The 21105-nt window shown below is 43.4% G+C and overlaps 1 protein-coding gene across 8 annotated transcripts in view; it reads right to left on the bottom strand.

Annotated features, from left to right (window-relative positions):
- LOC118512760 (nuclear hormone receptor FTZ-F1-like) overlaps window positions 1-21105 on the bottom strand; it is a 124570-nt gene that overhangs the window by 16040 nt on the left and 87425 nt on the right. For all 8 annotated transcript variants that reach the window (XM_036057652.1, XM_036057653.1, XM_036057654.1 and 5 more), the window contains 3 exons: window positions 1813-2060; window positions 1354-1727; window positions 433-631 (listed from right to left, as the gene is read on the bottom strand). In XM_036057652.1, the coding sequence (XP_035913545.1) occupies window positions 433-631; window positions 1354-1727; window positions 1813-2060 (821 nt within the window). The remainder of the gene's footprint in view (window positions 1-432; window positions 632-1353; window positions 1728-1812; window positions 2061-21105) is intronic.

Raw genomic sequence — 21105 nt, 5'->3', positions numbered from 1 at the left:
GTGCGTGTGTGTGTGTGTGTTTCGCACACATATAGAAAGAGCATAAAACATGACCGCGAGAGGGTTGGTTCGGTTTGGATGGACGGGCAGGCAAACAGCTAAAGAACAAACATTGGATCGCGGGAGGGTGCCACTGTTTTCTGGTGGTGCCCCTTGTTTTTATTCATTCATTTTTAATGCACACATGTTCGGCTCAGCTTCACAAGTAGGTCAGGCGCGGTTGAAATTGAGAGTGAGCTTGTCGCTTGGGGAGGGTGGGGCTTGAATTTGTGTGTGTTTTTTTTAATACTTTTTGCAGCCCTCATGCTCTAGGGTCGCCCTCAACAAAGTAAGATTTGTGAAATTATAGTTATATGTGTGTGCAAATCGGATCTAAAAAGATCACAGTTGATTTCCTTTCAAAATTTTAAAATCTTGTTATTCACCACTTACCTTCAAATCCTTGAAGAATATCGTATTCCGCGCCCAATCGACCTGGGAGAACAGATTTTGGTCCAACACCTTACACATAAGCTCGAACAGGTCGACCTCGCACTGATTGTAGGACTGGCTCTGGAGCAGCGAAAACAGTGACGTCTGCCATTCGCGATCGTCGATCGACTGGACGAACTCGCGGATCATCGGCGATACCCTGGAGATGGCGAAATTTCAGAGGGGGACCGGAACGCGTAATTTTGGTGTTTGTGTGGTTTGTTGTTTGGAACAGCCAGCCAGCCAGACAGAAGAAGAAGTACGGGAAATGTTTTGGCGAAAGAAATGGTGAATTGGCGTTAAGAAATGGTGAATGTGAGTGTCGGTTGGTTAATGCCAGATTGTAGAGGGAAGCAAAGGAGCGGGATGAAAGGATGAAGAAAAACGAGGGGGGAAAGAAACATGAAAAGAGAGAGAAGGAGAGAGAGAAAAAACTATTAATTAAGGCTGTTTGACACTAAATGTCATGTAATAATAATAAATACTATAATAAAAAAATCATAAAGAAAAAATATTCAAATTCAAATATTTCATATAAAATTTAGACAAATGTGTAAATTTAAGCAATTAATTACAAATAAGGAAGTTGATAATAGATATTGAAAAATAATAATAAATTTAAGAAAAACCTCATAACTAAAATAAGACAAAAGAAAACTCTTGAAAAAATTGAACCAATAAGAATTAATAAGAACAACTGACTGTTCAATAAAGCAGAGTTGAACAATTATGTCAAATGTCAGGATGACAAATTAGTGCAATTTTGTCTTCTCCTGTTCCACTTTCTCCCGAAGTAGGTACTAAAACAGTGGACAGTTGTGTCTGGCCGAAAGGTCGCGCTCAGCCTTAACCTTAAGTGAGGGGAAGCAAAATGACACTAGCCTTAGGGTGTCGGCCGGATTGCCGGAGTCGGCCGTGCTGGTGGGATTCGAGTCGAAGCTGAACGCCTTCGGGCTGAGCGAGTGGGGCGAGGCGGTCGTCGAGTTGGCGCTCATCCACAGCTTCGAGTCGGACAGCGGATTCTGGATGCTGGTCGCGCTAGAGTTGGAGCTGCCGGTGCCGGCACCGGACCCATTACTACCGCCGCCACCACCACCGCCACCGCCGCCGCCACCTCCGCCGCCGCCGCCACCACCACCACCGTTGCCACCGACACCGCTGCTACTGAGCGATATCGTCGTCTGTGGGTTAACCTGTCCGAGGGCGATCGCGATCGGGCTCGGTGAACTATCCGGCGATGACGTTAGGGATGAGACCTGTTAGCAGATGGAAGAGAGAGAGAGAGAGAGATAGAATTAGTAAGAATTGTCCTTAATGTGCGATTTCAAGCGTACGCCATACCTGTGGTATCTGAATTTCCTGTTTGATGTGCATGCTCGAGTACGGTTGGTGATAGTCTAGGCCCTGCAGCTGTGGCGACACGCCGTCCGAACCGAGCGTCCCGATGCCGACACCGCCACCGATCGAGCCCCGCAGCGCTTGGAGGGCGAGCTGCCGCTGGCGCATGATCTGCAGCTTTCGCGCCCGATCCCGTTTGTACATGGGTCCGAATTTGTTTCGTCCACCGCGCATCCTGTCGGCTCGTACCGCTGCAATGGGCGAGGTGAGAAGCGTTATTAGATGCGTTACACAAAGAAGGTTTGGAGCTATTTGGACTGTACGTGGTTCGAGTGTCGAGAATGTATGAAATGCGGGTTGAGTTAAAGTTAAAGTAGGTCATCCAAAGGATGAATAGGAGAGAGAGCGAGAGCGAGAGAGAGAGAGAGAGAGAGAGAGAGAGAGAGAGAGAGAGCCCCCGAATATTCCTAACGGCATCCCCTTTGAACACGCCTGAAAGATGATCTTTTTGCCCTTTTTATTTTTTTGGCTTTTATTCTTGGAAGTGTCCCCTTTTTTTGGGGCGATTCCTTTTGCTACCGTCATTCTAACTGTGTGTGATGGTTGGTCTGTTTGATTTCGAAACAAATGGATCCCATACGCGGATATGCTGTTCCAGAAATCGTAAACTTTAAGGATGCATCACCCAGCGCAAAACCCGTTACCTTCCCGGAATGTACTCTGCTGTTGCAGCGAGGTTCAGACGCCTGGACACCTTAGGGTCACATAGTCCCTTCACAGTGACGGATTTTGTGCTATAAACTTCGCTTCCATTTTATAACGGCCATCCTCCCGCGAAAGGGCTTATTATTAAATTCGCATCCCTTCTTAGGGCTCCTTTTTCTTCGTGATCATGGACTATCAGGATTTTACCGTTCTCACGATCGAGCGCGATGCAGTTTTGGCCATCAAAAACGGGACAGCCGCCAATCGGACGCCAGTGACCGTTAGGCGTTAGAGCAAGATCTTATCTATGAGTTGAGAATCCTCTGAACTCGCTTCAGACTTGGGGTATTATAATCGATAAAGCAACTTCAAAACTCCGGTAACTATTTTATGAAAAATTCGTTGTCCTGCTCGATCGTTCGATTACGCAACGAGACCTGCGACTGGCAGGTGACATACGCGCGCACCTTAATAATAGTCCGGGAGCAGCCGTTTCGCAACACGCCACTATCGTTCGCGATTAACGCGATCGCGAGGTGCCTATTTAATGACACCCTGGAACGCTTTTTGTGTTGTGAAGAAGAAAAAAAAACCTGGGAAGACGGGAAAAAAGTAGGACACTCCTCAAAATCGAAAAGACAAGTGAACGAATAAAAAAAACAATTTACACACGCAGCAGGGCAGTGCCAGGCTGTGCGAGATCGGCGCTTTCCTGATCCATTAATCAACTTCCTTCCATCGTTTCCGATCGCATTCTGGTGATCTGTTTGCCGTGCGTGTGTTTTTGCACTTTTTCTTGTTCGGACGCATCATCCTGGTGAAATTAATTTCGACTGCCAACTGCCAATTAGACATCATTTAAACGCGCTGCTACTTATGGTAACACTTTCCACCGGTGTATGCTGCTCTTCCAGCAGCGTTTGCTTTTGCTCTTTCCGCAAAAGTTTGCTTCCGGGCGCAGCCGTTCTGTTTGTCGTTTAGCGTAAACAGTAACGTATTTACGTTTCACGTTTTAACCGTTACCCCGCCGAAGCCTTTTCGCCAACATGTTTGACGTGTGTTTTAATAACATCAGTGCCGCTGCCGTGCCTCCGGTACAATGTAGGTTTTTTTTCCAAATTCCAAAATTGAAACCGTTATAGGGCTGTTTTTTTTTCTTGCTGAATCGTTACATGTGCGTCACCTGAATTGCTATTTATTTTAGTTTTATCAGGAAAGGTTAAAAGACAGTTAGAGTCGGAAACACGGAAGACGGTGCCGCGGTGGAGAAAAAGGTGACTATGTCAGCGTATTTATTTTCTTCGTTTGGTTTGGTACCTGTTTTTTCCCGGCATGTACGGTATACCACTTTGTTATTCATTTAATCGACCGAAAGAAAGCAGACGGTGTTGCCTAAATTCTTAACCGGGAGGGGGGGGGGGGGGGGGGGGGGGCACCGGTACACCGGGCTGTGCGAAGCGGGTTTCGGGTCAAACGAGAGCGAAAGTAAGGAGTTTGGTTACCGTTCGGGGCCGGCTGATAGGAACAGGTTTGATCGGTTTCTTTTCTTTCTTAAATAATCCTCCAGTGTGACCCATATTTTCCCCCATATAAGCGGCAATTAGGGATTAGGAGAGTAATTTTAGCTTTCAATTTCGACAATTAATTGACAAATTGTTTATAAATAACACAACTTGAAAGCAAATCGGAATCTAATCGGAAAATGAGTGCTAAAGCTAAACTCTCTTGGGTTGTTACACATAGATCAAATAAACCAAGAAAAGGAAGAAAAGAAGAAGAAGAAGAAGAAACAAGAAGAAGCAGAGAAAGAGTAGAAAATAAGTAGAACTTAAACTAAGTAATGCAAAACAAAAATAAAACTAATCAAAAAGGGCCTATTTAAACGAGCTGTCAACATTTGTACTTCAATTGTTAAAATTTCCGCATCAAAAACATTTTAATTTAAAAAAAGGTGTCGAACGTTTACTGTAAAAAACAATGACTTCTGGCAAAGAAACGCTATGAGTAGTAGAAACAAAGCTTAAAAATTTACCAAAAACTCAGGTGAACATTAAGGCCATTAGTAAAATGAATGCTATTCGTACCCTCATCTAGAACGATGTTTAGAATTATTTTAAGATTTTTTCAAACTTTTTTTAAATATTAATCTGAATTACCTCTTCTGATATCTCTCCCGAAAATAACACAAGCACTTTGAGCATGTGATAGACAGTTCTCTTGTGACATGTGACACAGTTTCCATAGTTTTCCGAACCAACCTTATAATTATTTGCCACAGTCCAAACCACATTGTTCACACTGAAAGATTGCTCGATTTTCAAAATTCGCCTACATCCCCTTCGTGTTCTGGTTGTTTTTGTTGCAAAAAGTATCCTGCACGTGTCTGCACTTCTTCGCACTGTGGCCCAGTTGTGCCGCCAACCGCATCGGTGCAGCATGTAACGGGTCTTGAAATCATTAAATTTTATGCTGCAAAAATATTTCACCCGAAAACAGCCACACTTCCATCCGGGATGTGTCAGGGATGGATGAGCTTAGGCGTGTGTGTGTGCCGCGTACATCCCTCCCAGCAAGAACCAATCGCGTGGTGGGTGTTAACCAGCCTGGAACGGCGGATGCACTGCCGTGTCGCAGTGCCGTACTTGTTGCACATGCAACACATCGAAAAACAAAAATTAATGCGAAGCGGCTTTAACTCATTCTCCCCAAAAAAAAAAAAAAAAATGCACCGGGAAAAAGAAGACACACACCATTATGTGCGAATGTCGCCCCGGTGATGGCGTGCTTCAAGCATAATATGCCCCCCCTCGAATAATGCTAAAGAGATCTTTTACGCTTTGGGGTTCTGTGTGTGTTTTTTTTCTTCTCTCCACCGGTTTGTTTTATGTTTCGGTTCAGCGCGTGCTAATTTTGCTTCCCCAATTTTTGTTGTTTTTTTTTGTGCTGCTGCTGCATCCAGACATACACATTCTCCCGAGTGCACAACAGGAAATGATGGTAAAATGAGAAAGCCGTCATCATTCCCGGCAGACAGATACACGCAATCGAAGAGGGCAGGTTTCCGGTTGAGGCCTTCAAAAAGTGCACCACCAAATTGCAACCATTATCTTTGCCTGCATGCAGTTCTTATGCAATTGGGAAAAAAATGAAGCTCGCAATGGGAAATAAATTTACGAAAAAAAAGAGACATCAAAAGTGTAGCTAACCGAGCACGAAAGAATAGCTAACTTTTTTTTGCTTACGATTTGCTAGATTTTGCAAGCCGCGGTAATTCATTCGCTATCCATTCGGAGGGGAGAATGCAATTTTTCGTCACACGACGCATGTTCGAGTCCGCGCCTGCTTTAGCTCCCCGGTGGACAGTTATTGTTTATGAGCCCAGCGAGCACAAAATGACCCACACCCCTCGGAGAGTAAGAGCCAGCGCAAAAAAAAAGCAGCAGCCACAACGCTTGAATTAAATATGACCCAGTCGGCCCAGTAAACAATGACCAATCGTGAGGGCGAACCGCACAACAACACTCTTGGCAATTGTTTTCGGGCCGGGTTGGGTCGGTTCCCAACGGGTCCCTCCCTTATGCCTTCTTTAAATCTTAACAACCGTAAGCCCCCACGGTTCCCCTTGGGGCTCGAGTATTAAAACCTCAGCCCGTGTGTATGGTGGTGTAACCGCGTAATTGAATTAGCCCATAGCGTATGGTCCTTAAAAATTGCCATCTCAACCACAAGGAAAGCGAAAATGGTTCGCGGAGCAAAAGTGTCCGTCCAGCGTTGGAGTGTTCGCCCGTCCACAAGAAAGCGAGAGCGGGGGTGAGATCTCTTGTTGCAACGACACTAAAATAAATTGCACACAAACATACGTGACCGTTTGTTAAAGAACCAGTGAGCCACTCGTCTGGTGTTGGCGAGACGGGACAAAAAGTACAGTGGTTAGCAGGTCTTGAAAAAGCGTCAACGGGTTTTAACCAATGTGGAGTGCGAGATCACAAATCACAACATTCTAGCAACACTGTCCACATGAGTAACACAATTATGACTTTTGATTGAACTTTTGTCAGATTGTGGAGCAGTTCGACTGTTCTATCTTTACGGAGCATTTGATCGTATTGTCTACTTCCTATTCTTCTTCATCATTATCATCCTATTCTTCATCATCATCATCCTATTCCTCATCATCATCACCCTATTCATCATCATCATCATCATCATCATCATCATCGAGCTAGTCATCATCATCATCATCATCATCATCATCATCATCATCATCATCATCATCATCATCATCATCATCATCATCATCATCATCATCATCATCATCATCATCGTCATCATCATCATCATCATCATCATCATCATCATCATCATCATCATCATCATCATCGAGCTAGTCATCATCATCATCATCATCATCATCATCATCATCATCATCATCATCATCATCATCATCATCATCATCATCATCATCATCATCATCATCATCATCATCATCATCATCTTCTTTTTTTTCTTCTTCTTTTTCCTGTTTTTTCCTTTTCTTCTTCTTCCTGTTTTTTCCTTTTCTTCTTCTTCCTGTTTTTTCCTTTTCTTCTTCTTCCTGTTTTTTCTTCTTCTTCTTCTTCCTGTTTTTTCTAATTCTTTCTCTTCCTGTTTCTTGTACTGCTTCTTCTTATTAATTCTGATTTGGCTTACACAACCTCTGGAAAGGGCGTCCCGGCGGCAGATGCGACAGCTGCATTGATCTTCAAACGGCAGGACCTGGGTTCAAATTCCATCTAGGCTGTTCCCCCATAGTGAGGACTGACTATTCAACTACGCGCTTTCAATACGTCTAGTAAGCCATAAGATCAAAGAGGTCGCTAGGCCAAGAAAGAAGAAGAAGCGAACCTCAAGTGGTTCGGCCTCTTTTTAAATTTTTGTTATATTTGATGGGCATGATGATGATAAAACTGTCTTAATAATCGCACTAAACTGGAGATGAATATCTCCGATATACATCAGAAATGTGTATCGATCAGATGCATAGTGCAGATATAGCTGTCAAACTGGCGAATATAAAAATTGTTTAAAAAAACTAAAAAACTGTTTAAATTAAGGGGACAGTGTTGTAAGAATGGTGTGACAAATCTTACACTGTCCTATACCTCGCTTAGTCCTAGGTCCTATATCCACTGTCCTATATTAGTCGCTTAGGTCCTATATCGCTTAGTCTCTCGGAACCTGAGAAACCCTGCAAGTGTCCACGGTTTCTTGCCAACAATGGTCCTAACGGGGTGGATAGCAAATTGATTGAAGCTAGCGAAGGAATTGCAGTGCCCAGCAATGGAAGCAATACTGCAGCTAGTGTGCGAGACGTGTTAACCCCCATCCGGATCTCAAATGCGCCGCTTTGCATTTAGACGTTTTAGACGACGAACACTAATGGACGAACGGGGGTCCGAGTTCATTAAAAGGCGCCCGCAGTTAAAAAGTGGGGACACAAGCATAAACATTTGCTATGGAATTGAGAGACATAAAATGTTGCACACGCAAGAAAATTAATCCAACGTCGCTGTTGCTGCTGCTGCTAATGGAAATGCATAAATCGTGCATAATGCATTCGAAACGAGCTTGATGGAATAAATTACTGGAGATAAAACAATGTTTGTGAAGGGTTTTCTTTTAAAATCTAAATAATATCAATGAGAAAGAGTAGCGAACGGATGATATAATCCGACCGCTAAAATAGATCACAAGGTTACACACGCGGCCATATACTGCAACAGCTGGACCCGCTCACAACCCGTACGTACGGTACAGAGCTGCATAACTTGCAATCCGGCCCAGACCACACCAACTGCATAATAGTGGAGGAATTTTCACTTTCATTACCATCCTCGCCTCTCGCGGGCGGTTGGTGGTGGCCTAGAGCAAGTCACATCCCGTGGGGAGGTTGCGCGTTAGAGACGCCAATCGAGAGAGAAAGACCGTTCCTCGCCCAACTTCTCCGTGGCCCACCACCGTCAGCGGGCAGCGAAAAGCGAAACCGGCGAAAAGGAAAACTAACGATGATTAATAGTTAACTCTATTACTCCATACACTCCCGAGCACGCCGCTCCAGCATTTCGCTCCGAGCACATGTAGCGAAGCAACGAGCAAACAGAAAAAAGAGTCCAATGTCAAACCGGAGGGAGGTAGGAGTGGGTACTTCCCTAGCGTCACGATTTTCCCTTCGCCGCACGCGGACCGTCGTACCCGCCGGAGGAACGGGAAAGTCTGGGACGGTCGCGCGCACTGGGACTATTACGGTGCCAGTAACGCGGGAGTAATAGAAGAGAAATTGCGTGGCTTGCTGTGTACCGTGTTGCGGATCTGGGCCAATGTCAAGGCGGTCTAGGCTTGGTTAGGGGTGGCTTTTTTGTTGTTGTTGTTGTTGCAATGGAGCAAAGAGATGTCTTGAGGGAATTTTCTCGCGCCTCGTTCGCGTCTGCCGGTTGGATGCTGTATTGTAGACGACGCGCACGACACTCGACTCCAGGGATGGGAAATATAATTAGGTGTTATTTATTTCGAACGATGTTGGCAGCCCGTTTATTACAGCAGCCTGCTTAAGCGAGGCTTCTGTGTGTGTGTAAAAAGGAGTAGCTGCATAACAAACGATATTAAGGATTATCGACCCACTTTAGTGGGGATAGAGAAAATATTGGGAATCGAGAGCATATGGAAACGATTGATTATTAAAGAATAAATTGAATCGTATATAAAGAAGTATAAGACAAAAAAAAGAAGAAGATTTCAAAAACAGTACAAAAATAAAATAATAAAATTAACTCAATTTTTTTAAAATTAATATAAGAATAATTTTTGTATTAAAATATAAGATAAACATATATTAACTATCAACACGCCAGCTTGACAGTAAATAATTAGAACAATTTTATCTGCAATTTTAATGAAATCTTTACCTAATTTTTCTAAGACCACTAGAGCTTGTAAACCGCAAGAATCGTTTATGATATGTTATTGTTATAAAAATTAATTTGAAAAAATTCGATTCCTTCAAACAATATGATTTGCTTTGTGCAGTATAAAAGTTAGAAGAAATGTTATATGTAAAACTTTACTTTCAAAAAAATATAAATGAAGGAAGGAAGAATGCAACAACCAAAATTCAAGACAATAAAATAGAGTAGACAAAAAGGGAAAATAGAGGAATTAAATACGTAAGAATAATTAGTAAAGTTTTAAAACATTCTTTGTCTAATTTCCTAAGTTATTCAAACAACAACTAAAATAAAACTAAGCAAAAATAAGCGAAAAGTGATACAATACAATAAAAGAGTTAAAAGAAAAAATAAAATCAAAAGATAAAAAATAACTGTCAACAGTCCAACGTGAAAAGTTTTTATCTCTTTAAATGTTTAGATCGAAATCGTTAGATAAATTCCTAAAATCTTCTTTTCTTTATTCCTAAGAGTTTTTTTTTATATCATTCCCAAACAAAACTTTATCACTTTCGATAAGCGAGACATATAAGCAATCTTCACCTTCTGAGTCTGCGCTTCTTTCGACCCTCCCGTAATGCTTGCCTGCTGAACACATGTTATTTATTTAGTTGCCAGTTTTGCTACCACATGCAATCGCATGTCTCTGCAGCATCTTGCTTGGATCGTGGTACCCAGACCAGTTGCCCCTTTTCGCTTGTCCACCATCTCACCCTCGCTCGCTGTCCGGCTCTCCTCGCCCGTCCACATGACAGATTATGTTTCGCAATTCTCATTGGCGACATAGTCACACTGGCTGCACACACTCCCTCCCCGCGTCGGTGGGTTAAGGGGTGGAAAGCTCGACAAGATCGTGGAACGCGTTTTTTTTTTGCGCTCTTTTCACTACAGAGAGAAGGGGCTTATGCATAGGGACAGCATATGTGCGATAGAAAATAAAATAGAGGTAGCCTTTAATGTTTTTTTCTTCCCCATTTCTTGGGCCTTATTCCGGAGTGACTAGTTCCTGGAGGAAAGCCTTTGGCATTTTCAATGCCATCAGATGCACTTGTGCTGCACTTGCATTGCTGCTGACGTAATAACAAAAAACGGTGTCAAGAGAGAAGGACCAACGATGCAACAGGTTGAGCTAGAAATACACGTGACATAGTATACCTTTTTTCAGCTCGAAAAGACTAGAATTTGGCTATTTTCTTCATTCATTCAAAACCTTGAAGAGAACACTTAAATCATCTCTTATAACATGCTCGGTCTAATCGAACCATGTTACGAAAACTCCAAAACACAACCGAAAGCAAGAAATTCACGCCAGCACTGAACGCCGCTCCTAATGAAAGCCACACGCGAGCCATCATGCGGCCAAATTTGGGTCAAGGTGGCTGAAATCAATACCGTGTCTGTGTAAATATATTTTTCTTTCTCTCTCTCCTCTCTCTCTCTCTCTCTCTCTCTCTGGTTTTGGTTTTACTTCTTGCTGTTTGAGGGTTTTTTTGTTTTACATTTGTTTGTGTTGTTTCTCACCCAACCCCTATTGCTGTCTAACACCCAAGTGGTAGACAACACCCCATGGCTGTAGCCGTTTTACTCATCACGCTTCCATTTCACGGCACAATCATTATTATCGGCATGACATTTTCAACCTGGCCCAAGTGGTTTCGTCTCGGATGGTGGTGGTCACGCAAAGCTTTGGAACGTTTGCGGGAAGATAGAAAACTGATGGCTTTTGTTGTTTGAAAGTTAAATAAAAAATATTCTCTCGATCGTAAAGAAATCGCTCCCAAGAGCTAGAAAAGAATGTTGAAAGAACATCTTGAAGACGTACGATCATTGAAACAATGATTTCCAAATGCCATAATTCTTGGGCACCAACTTCACAAACGCATCCCCCCAGCAGGCAAGTAACGAAATCAACCTCGAATCGGAATCTAATTTTCCGTTCTTTTCTTCTGCGTGGGGAAACGGCGAACTATTGAGGAGAATACTTCTTTCCACCAGCAAAAAAACCGTTGCCCAACGGCCATTTCAAATCGCTTTCCTAGGATTGCGCCAATAATGATCGCTTCTCCACCAAGCAAACACAGTGTCTGTGTGTCGTCGCTCAATCTGCACGACGTTTGATTCGCCTAATTCGACCCCCGTGCGGCGGAGTCGTGCGTGAATAATTTCTTCACCACCGATCGCGATCATCAGGTTAATCGAGTGCTGCTCAATGCCAATCGGGTTGGAAGAAAAGCTGGGAGGAAAACTTGCAAGCCCACCACTCTCGCAATTTCCCAATTTGTCGATCATACAACAAGCCCCGCAGTTATTGATCGATCGATCGACGCTGTCCGCCAATGATGATGATGATGATGATGAGCTTGGTGAGGTGATGAGAAGCGTCTAAATTAATTTGGCCTTACCGGCCGAGGGAAGCTCGAGTCAGAGCTTGCAGCAATAACCGCCCCGAAAAAAGAAACCTCCATCCGTTGAGCAAGCACGATCGTAGACCAAAATTAAGAAGAACTGTGCCACTGTGGAAAACTGTGTTTGGCTGGCGAAGTTGGCCTCAAAGTCAAACAAAACGGTTCGGTTCGCTTATGTAATCGGATGAACCGCACTGTAGGCTCACACCGTGTGTGTGTGTGTGTGGGGACTACCACTACCACCATTAGTCATGATGGCCCACTCACACACATACGCATTCACTCACTTGTTTCGCGCCCTTCCAAAATGACAGCTCTCGCCGTGCGGTTCGCTAATGTCATTAGCAAATGACACACACCGGTCGGACGGTCCGAACGTGACCGTTTACCGATTACGATGGTCAGCCCCGTTTACTGAATCAACAAACAGTCGAAACGACGACGACCTGTGGGATATATGCTGAGAGATGCTTGATTCTTTTTTGGGGACTTTTGAACTGATTAATACAATTGAACCGGTAACAAATAGAGCACCGGTTGTGCAATAGGACATTATATTATCCCTTTTATTAGAAGATTAGAGAGCTTTCCAAAAAAAAAAAAATCTCCTTTGATCTCCACTTGACTTGACTGCATACTGGAGAGTCTCGATGACATCCATCATCGAAAGTAGAGCTCAGTGGACATAGGCCGCCACATGCTAAGTCGCGATCGCGAGAAAAGCAAACATATGCAACAACCCATGCCAGTTGCAAAACGGTAATCCATCAGCCCGACCAAACTCACCGGTGAAGGTGACACACTCTCGCACACACAAGCGCACGCACGACGGATCTTCTTCCTCGCCGCAGCAAAGAGCCTGCCGCTTACGACCCATCAGTACCGCATTGTGCAACGTGTGGTGTGTGAATTTTTGCTTCTTCGCACCCGTTTGCGACTTTTTGCTTGTTTTCAATGCTCATTAAAAAGGCATCGACATGGAAAGCAGCAGCACACAAAAAGGGCACATTGATGAAGGGATGCTCGGCAGTTCCGTTCGACGCAACTGCAGCCCATCAGCTTTATGTTAAAACACACCGTATTGTATAATGTGTGCCAGCGATCGAACACGACGTTGCTGAAGCGGGTGCCGAGCTGTCAATTATTATTGCTCAAGATATGATGCGACGGTTAGCACACACCGACGGCAGCAGCACCGATGCAAGCACAGTTCACACCTCACCGGATTGCTCATTCTCGGCGAGATGAAGCGGAAAGTCGCAAATGAAGATGTTTGGGTTTCGAAGGGTGAAATTAAGTTCTTCTTTACCTTTTTGATCGAAGCTTCGGGGATGAATCATGCACATTACCAATATTTTTCAATGGAATATCACTTACAGTGAGGGATGAAACCATAGGACTACTGGTATATCCATTATTTGATTTTCTTTGATTGCATCTGTTCTCTGTTTGTAGTATAAAATATTCAATCCTATATATTACACGAGATATTCCCTTTTAAAATGTAAGAAATTGATCTCTAAAATAATAAAAAAAATGTTTTGATCTCTAAATTGGATAAAAAGGTGTTGTTTATTATCTGATGGCCATTCATCAGAACGGTGAAAGGAAATTCAGAATCGCTCCTTGATTGGTTCAATGATATACTAGATTCCCTAAGAACTTTAATTAAATTTATAAAGTAAACTAAGCAAATTCGTTACCTCACTTTTACACTTATGTCATTTAGGAACCGGATCAGGTCAAAAGCGGTACTTTCTCATCACTAATAAATGCTTTATTCTTTTATTTTTTAAGCCATACGTGGTAGGAAGGCTTCTCGAAATATTTTAACCAACGAAATGGATGAAGATGGAGACGAAGAAAATATTTAAAAATGAAAATTAAAAGGAGAAAGCATATTCCAAACTAAAGGATGTAAAAGTCAATGGAGCAGCCCAGTGGTTTGTAGAATTTAGCATTTTAGCATCGAAAAAAAAGCATCGAATCCCGTGCATAAAGTAAATAATTAATACGCACTAATATTTCACACCGGTCGCAAACGATAACAAACCGATTCATTGAAACACGCTTCACCGGGCGCTGGTGTTTACTTGTCACGCGTATCGTCGCGCAAAACTGATGCATGGAAAATTACGTGGAACCTTAAGAGGCTCCGCCGAGCACAACAACAACAACGCCTCTGCCAAAAAACGAGAAACCTCCCTCTCCGCGTACCAACGGTAGCATTTGTTCACAAATCGAAATAACAACACAAAACACACGAATAAACAAGCCAACCCAAGCTGGCTCCCACCGATGGCGTGTAGACCAAAATTGAAAACCAGCAGCAACAACAACAACAAAAAAGTCCCTCTAACAATACACAAACACACACGCAGAGACAAGTCACCGAAAAGGGAACGTAAACGCGCAAAACTGGCACAAACGCTAATCTTATCACCTAATAACGCTACGCAATGTAAACAAAATCAAGTCCGCGGTGGCAGAAGTGTACAGAAGAACGGGGCCAAAACAGCCTAGGCTAGGGGGGGTGTTCGGGTCGGGCAAAATGAATGGGACGGCGGCGTGCAGATTTGTGTACATGTGCCGGGTGCTCTAGATTTTGCTGCTGGATCTGTGTAGTTCTCACGCCCTCTCTGATGCGGGTGGAGGTGGTGGGAACGATGGGTGGGGATGACGGGGGAGCATACACCATTCTAAGAGCCCACACACAAACAGCATGCCAGTAGTTCGGTTCTAGACAGTTCTAATCAACCGAGTCGGACCAGAATGCAGCGCAAAACTGCAACCAGTCGTGACCTAAAATCAGACTTCGAGTTCGCTAATTAGTCTTGACTCAGCTGCGCCTAATAATGCCTTCCCCGAAAAGTTCACCTCACCTTCGTGGGCTATAAAAAGAATTCTTCATCCCTTCGTCGCAATAATGTCTCGCCGTCACCGTCTAACGTCTTTCCTTCACCAGCTTGTCCGTCCAGCTTGTCAATCGCGGTGAGCGTGTATGCGCTATCACAACACAACAGATAACACAGACACAGTCACATTTCGGGAGGGGTGAGTTGGAAAGATTTTGGTTCGCTCGCTTCGTTAATCTAATATTTAAAAAGAGCACAAACCATCCACACAGACACCAAACAAACAGTAGGTCAAGGTCGCATTGTGCGGTATAGGTTTGTAGAATATGTGAGTGTGCGTGTGTGTGTGTGTCTGCCCGGTAGAAATGGGACACACCATACACATGAATTCTCCCGAGGGAAGAAAGATCACGTCACATGCTCGTTCCCTCTCCCCTGTTGTTGACGCGCGACCAACGTCGCACGCGTACAAGAACGCGAGCAACAAGTAGACCACACAAATCTGGGACGCCGAAGCGTCATCGTGCTACAGCTGCAACCGAATCAACCCTGCAGACGACTGCGACCTCATTGCCATCAGACGAAGAAAACCGAAACCAGGGGGAGATTTAACTTGTCTGGAATGGGTCGGGGGGCATTCTTTTCTGTCTGCGCTGTCCCCGTCGGCTGGACTCATCTTCGACGCGATATGAGTCAATGGTTAAATTCCACCACCGATCGATCGAATTCGATGCACACAGCGGCAACAAGAACAAACAAAGGGATATGTGCATTTCATACCGGAAGTTGGGGGCGGGGGGATTTTCGAGGTAGAAAATGAGTAATCACTACCACCACTACCAGCAAACCGTACAACAGGATATGCGATCGTACATACCTGGAAACAAAGAGAGAGAGAAACGGGAAGATAATAAACCATCATTAGTATGCTTCGATTTGAAACTTTGGGACGTAATGATAGCGTTGTGTCGTCCCCTGAAGCCATTGGATGGGTGATGGTGATGAGGAGCGAGTGACATGAATCGACAAAACGAGTGAAGCAATTATTGGGAATCGAAAGGAGTTTTCGAAGGGAATGCAGTGATATACAGCTGCTTAGAAATACCTTCAATTCTTAAAAAGGTTTAAAAAGGTTAAAAAAAATTCAGATCGATTTTTTAATACATAAATGCAGTCTTCTAGTATAATATACCAGATCGATTTTTTAATACATAAATGCAGTCTTCTAGTATAATATCTAGTATAATTCGTTGATGAAGCACCATTTCTTTAGAGTGTGCTATTGAATACAGAATGTATTAAAACAATTAATTTATTTTATGAAAAACGTATTTCTTTTAAACATTGAATAAAAATAAATATCATAGTATGAAAAGATTGCTTTAATAATAATGTTTCGAAACACCGTACAATTCGAATGGAGTCGCCTGGTGTTTTTCACATCAACCGCTTCCACCTTGCAGAAGCGATCTTTAATTGGATTAAAAATAATTTCAAAAAATCTCAGATGCATTTAAAATCAAGCATCTTCCTTAACAAATGTAAAATCAAAACACAAAGCATAAAGAATATTACTTTTCCGGGGGAAAAAATATTCCACCCTTTAACGATCACCACCATTAAACCAGAGATACTTGACAGGCAAGACTTGACAAATATTCAGGTCATCTTTTGATCCGTTCATCCATAAAGCGATAATTAAAATTCTCACCTCCTCTCATCACACCACAAACCGATACCAGGTACCCGTTAATCGTATAGCGGCGATACACAAAAACAACATGGCGTCATTTCCGACATCCATGTTGGATGCTATGAAAGAGAAAAAAAATGGTTCCCGCGCGAGAACTACTTTTCTTCCTCTTAAAGGTGAACCACACAAAAAATCACCCAGGATCACTTGCTGGCGGTGGATGGAGGGATGCATCATAATGGTGTTGCTATTGTTCCGGGGTGCTCATTAAAACGTGGTCCACGTAAAAGCAGGTCAGGAAAAGCGGGAGAGCACGACTCCAAGCAGGACGGTAGTAACCGAGAAGCCATGTTTCATGTTAAATCAATAAACCACTAATGAGTTCTGATCGAAAGTTTTCAACCACCGAGGAACCAGAAGTGCAGTACAAGAGCAGTGCGATGATGCAACCCGGTGGAATGCGTTGTTAGAATGTTCTGCCCGCTAGGAGGGAATGAAAATATTCCTTTACATTATTATTGCTACTATGTACTATTACTATTACTATGAAAAAAATCGAACGAATTCACCCTAGCCGAGAAGTCGTCGTCGAGAGAGCGCACAGTGACCCCATTACATTGCATTAGCAGGCACACACACACACCCGAGAAGGGGCAAAAAAACCACAACAAGTCACTTTCGCAACTTGCAACCCTTCTCGGCAGAATTCTCACCAACGCCGCCGCTTAGCCGTTAAGAATTCAATTGGCCACGGCATCAACTCCCACTCACCCACCAACCACCCTTGCACTGGGGAGGGTTCACCTTTTCTTCGGCTGGGTCGGTGTTTCCAGTTTTTCCTCTTTTTTTTGCAAAACATCGTTATCTTAAGCGCCCGTTTTCGATAGCTCGAATCACGATGCACATCACGGAGAGTGCGGAATGCAGTCGGAACGGCCCCCTCTCTCTCTCTCTCGGGTCACCAAAACCACACCGCCCGAGAGCACCCCGTTTGCTTCACCCGTGGCCCCAAAATGGTCATAAAATTCTGTGACCTCAAAAAAAAAACAACTTCACTTCGGCTTCGGAGAGACAGAGAGCGAGAGAGATTGAACCGGTGCTAGGAAAATTGAAAACGGCCATAAAAAGCACACCCCATCCCGCCCTCCCTCCCTGCCTTTCAATCGTGAATGCGTACAAACACGAGAGCCACACAATTGCACACTAGAACTGCACCCCCAGAGTAGCGTGAGTTTGGTGCGCGGCAAGTGTGTTGCTGCTGCTGCCATCAATTGCACAATTGCAACGTGTTGCACCGTAGCGGTGTATAGGCGCGCGCACACACACACACACTGCCGCCAACACCACCACCGAGTTTGCAATTTCAAGCTGCACAGATCCAATCCGGATGCAAACCGGTGTACGGAGAACAGGGGAAGTGGGGAAGGAACCGAGGTGCTCGGGTAGTAAATTCGATGCAGAACGCAACACACACGAAAAAAAAACCCGGACGGTGTTTTGTTTTTTGTTTTTGTGTAATCGCAGCATTGGAACCGTCTTCTAAAGCATACAGAAAAAAGGATAGAAAGCGTTAAAGAAAACTCAGAAACACACAGACTACTGAGTCGTAGTCGATCGATCGAGAGAACGGTTCGAACAGAACGAACGATCGCAGCACGAACCCTCGGAATTGATCACATCGAAAGCCACCGAAACCAACCACTAATGGGAATGGGTGGTGCGCGGTTACAAGCACGAATAGAAGGCATTTTCCCTTTAAAAGACCGGATTGACATTCCAGCCGCACAGCCACGGTGGGTTCTGTTTTCCCTCCTTAAATCGATGCCCGGCTTAAACCAACGGAGTCACAGCGCCGCAGCAGCAGCCACAGAGGGTTTGGCAAACACGGGGTGTGTGTCTGTGTGAGTGCGTCGTGTGATCGTGTCACCGATTTCTGCCAACCCATGACAGGGTGCATTTGTTTTTGCCACTTGTTCTGCTGCGATCGACACGATCGGGCCCGATTTGTCTCAGATTGGATAGCGATAAAGTGAACAAGAAACATTGGACAACACAACATAGAGCGAGAGAGAGAGAGAGAGCGAGAGAGATAGATGGAGAGAACAGATCGATACATCGGGGAGCGTTTGTAATTGCAGACTGTTATGATAATTGAACACAAATAGTTGATGTTTATAATTACCCCGGGTACAATAGAATTTGAAACGGATTGAGGAGTGTTTTTGATAGAAATATCAGTGAATCAGTATTTTTAACAAATGTAACCTTCTGATATGACAATCGTTCAATATGTGGAACACACACAGACAATTGGGAAATTGTGTGTCAAAAAAAAAAACAGCTCAACAGGCAATAATATCAAATTCAAAAATTCTACTATCATCTGCTTCGTTTACGAAATATTATGACACACACAAGCATAGTCTGTTATTGCTGTTTGATGGGGCGATTTATATGTATATTCTTTTAAATTTGAAGCATCGCATGCAGTTGATATGACAATCAATTCTGTGAGTGCAAAATTATGTTATCATCTGCTGAGTTTGCCCAAAATAATTACATACAAACAACTCCACATACATAATGATGACAAACATTCTAAAAAATAAATAAAATTAAACAAAAAAGCCTCATTCTTTAGTGGTTTTGCCGGCGCGTTATACTAGAAAATAAGATTTTTATATTATATCACCATTTTAGGCAAATTATGCAGTTCATTTGGCCACGAATTTTCGAAGCGATCAGACAGTAAGATCGATCGAAGACCAGCAAAACTCCCCACTCTCTCACGCTGTCGTGGTACATTTTTTTTCTACGAATTAATTGTAAAAGTTGAATTTAAAAGATTCTGGCATAATTTTAGCTGACAGGGAAATTGTACGTTAAATAGTGACGCAAATGTGCTTTTTCCAGGTCAATATATTTCAAAAATTTCCATTTTGATTCAGAAAGCTTCAACAATCTTCACGTGAAATCGTTTTCCCTACGAAATAAAAAAAAAAAAACACAAACCCAATCATACACAGTTTCCGCTGCTTTCATCATTCATAACGCATTTCCACCCTTGTTTTCCATGCCATTGCACCACGTGTTTTCGATCCGAAACAAAACGCACAAACAAACAAAAAACCTCTCGGCGTGCGTTTCTGCTTGACAGGGGTCCAACAAAACCCTACACATACTAGACACCGATCACGATTGCAATTGGCACGGCGATGCGGTTTCCATCGACTCAATATAGGATTGGGCAAATTTTGCTACCCGAAACACACACAAACACACGCATAGACAATTTTGCTCCGATTTCGTCAAAAGCACAAGAACCGTACGCATGCACACCAAACCACTCGGCCAAGTTTTTTCCAATCGGAACCACCCGAAGGAAGGAAGTGGAAGGTGCACGAGATTGCACAGCAGCATGGGCAAAGCAAGTCTTGCAGTCTGACATCCGCTGGTGCAAGCACACACACACACACACATGGAGAGGAAAAAAAAAACAACAACCGCAAAACAATCGCCGAAGGATGCAAGAACTCGGCATTAGTTTCATTTCCTTCCTTGTGGGTGCAGAGCAGAGGGTAGAAGCCGCGTATGCAAGGGCTTACCCCGTTGTGGTTAGCGGGCGTAGCAGTTTGAAGTAGCAAGCGCCAACAATGTGGACCCCTGTGTGTGTGTGGTTGAGTTATTGCTGCGGTAACAAACAAAAATCTTCACCGCATCACACACTCATTCACGCGCCCCTTTTCTTGTGTTGTCTAGTGTGCGTCATCTTGGTTGTGTTTCGATAATAGTACGCGCAACAGTAAGGAAAAGCGCGTTGTAGGTTGCGAAGGAAGGAGAACCGAGAAGGTTCTGAAGGGGGAAAACTGCTAGAAGGTTTGAGAATCCTTGGTCCTCTACTCTAAATTTTAAAGTCAAAAGCAGGCTACTCAAAATTGCCTAGCAACCCCAAAGCCATCATATGATCCTGGTCACGGCACCAGTCTACATGTTACTTTCAGTTTTCTTTCTGCCATCGATTCTTGCTATTCGATAGAGTGCTAACCTATGAAAGGATGTCAATTTTCTAATATGTTGCACCCCAGTGCATAGATTTAGTGTATTCGATTTAACACCATTAAAATCGGTAAGCCTTTGCCGCCGGTGCAGGTAACACTCGCAGGTGACGGTTTGATTGACGCGTTGGGCGTGCGTGACGTGCAAAAGAAAGGACCCCGCACCGATGGACGGCTCAATTTGTGTGCCAAACTACTGTCGGCGGCAATGGTTTCAAGTTTATCGGTGTGCTTTTGAAGGTGCAAAAAAGTTCGCAACAAAAGGTTCTCTATTTTGACACGCCCATTTTAATACCGTGTAAGGGGCACCAGTATTTGGATAAAAAGTTTGTAAACTATAGAAAAATTAAAATAATTTATTTTTGATAAAAAATACAGGGATTCGATCCATGAATCATTTACGGGAATGTTTCAAATGGATTAGCGAACTTTGCAATCATATAATGAAATTATACGCGATTGTTGAAGTCCACTATCCATTTCAACAATCATCTTAAATGGTTGTTGCATTTGTACCTTATAATGTTCGATTCAGAAATGCAAAAGATATGCAGGAAAGTATAATAAGATGCAAAAAGAATAATAATTCACCATAAGAATTAA

The sequence above is a fragment of the Anopheles stephensi genome, chromosome 3 (genome assembly GCF_013141755.1).
Source record: "Anopheles stephensi strain Indian chromosome 3, UCI_ANSTEP_V1.0, whole genome shotgun sequence".
NCBI lineage: Eukaryota > Metazoa > Arthropoda > Insecta > Diptera > Culicidae > Anopheles > Anopheles stephensi.
The sequence above is the reverse complement of the archived record's forward strand: the minus strand, read 5'-3'. Positions and strand labels throughout refer to the sequence as shown.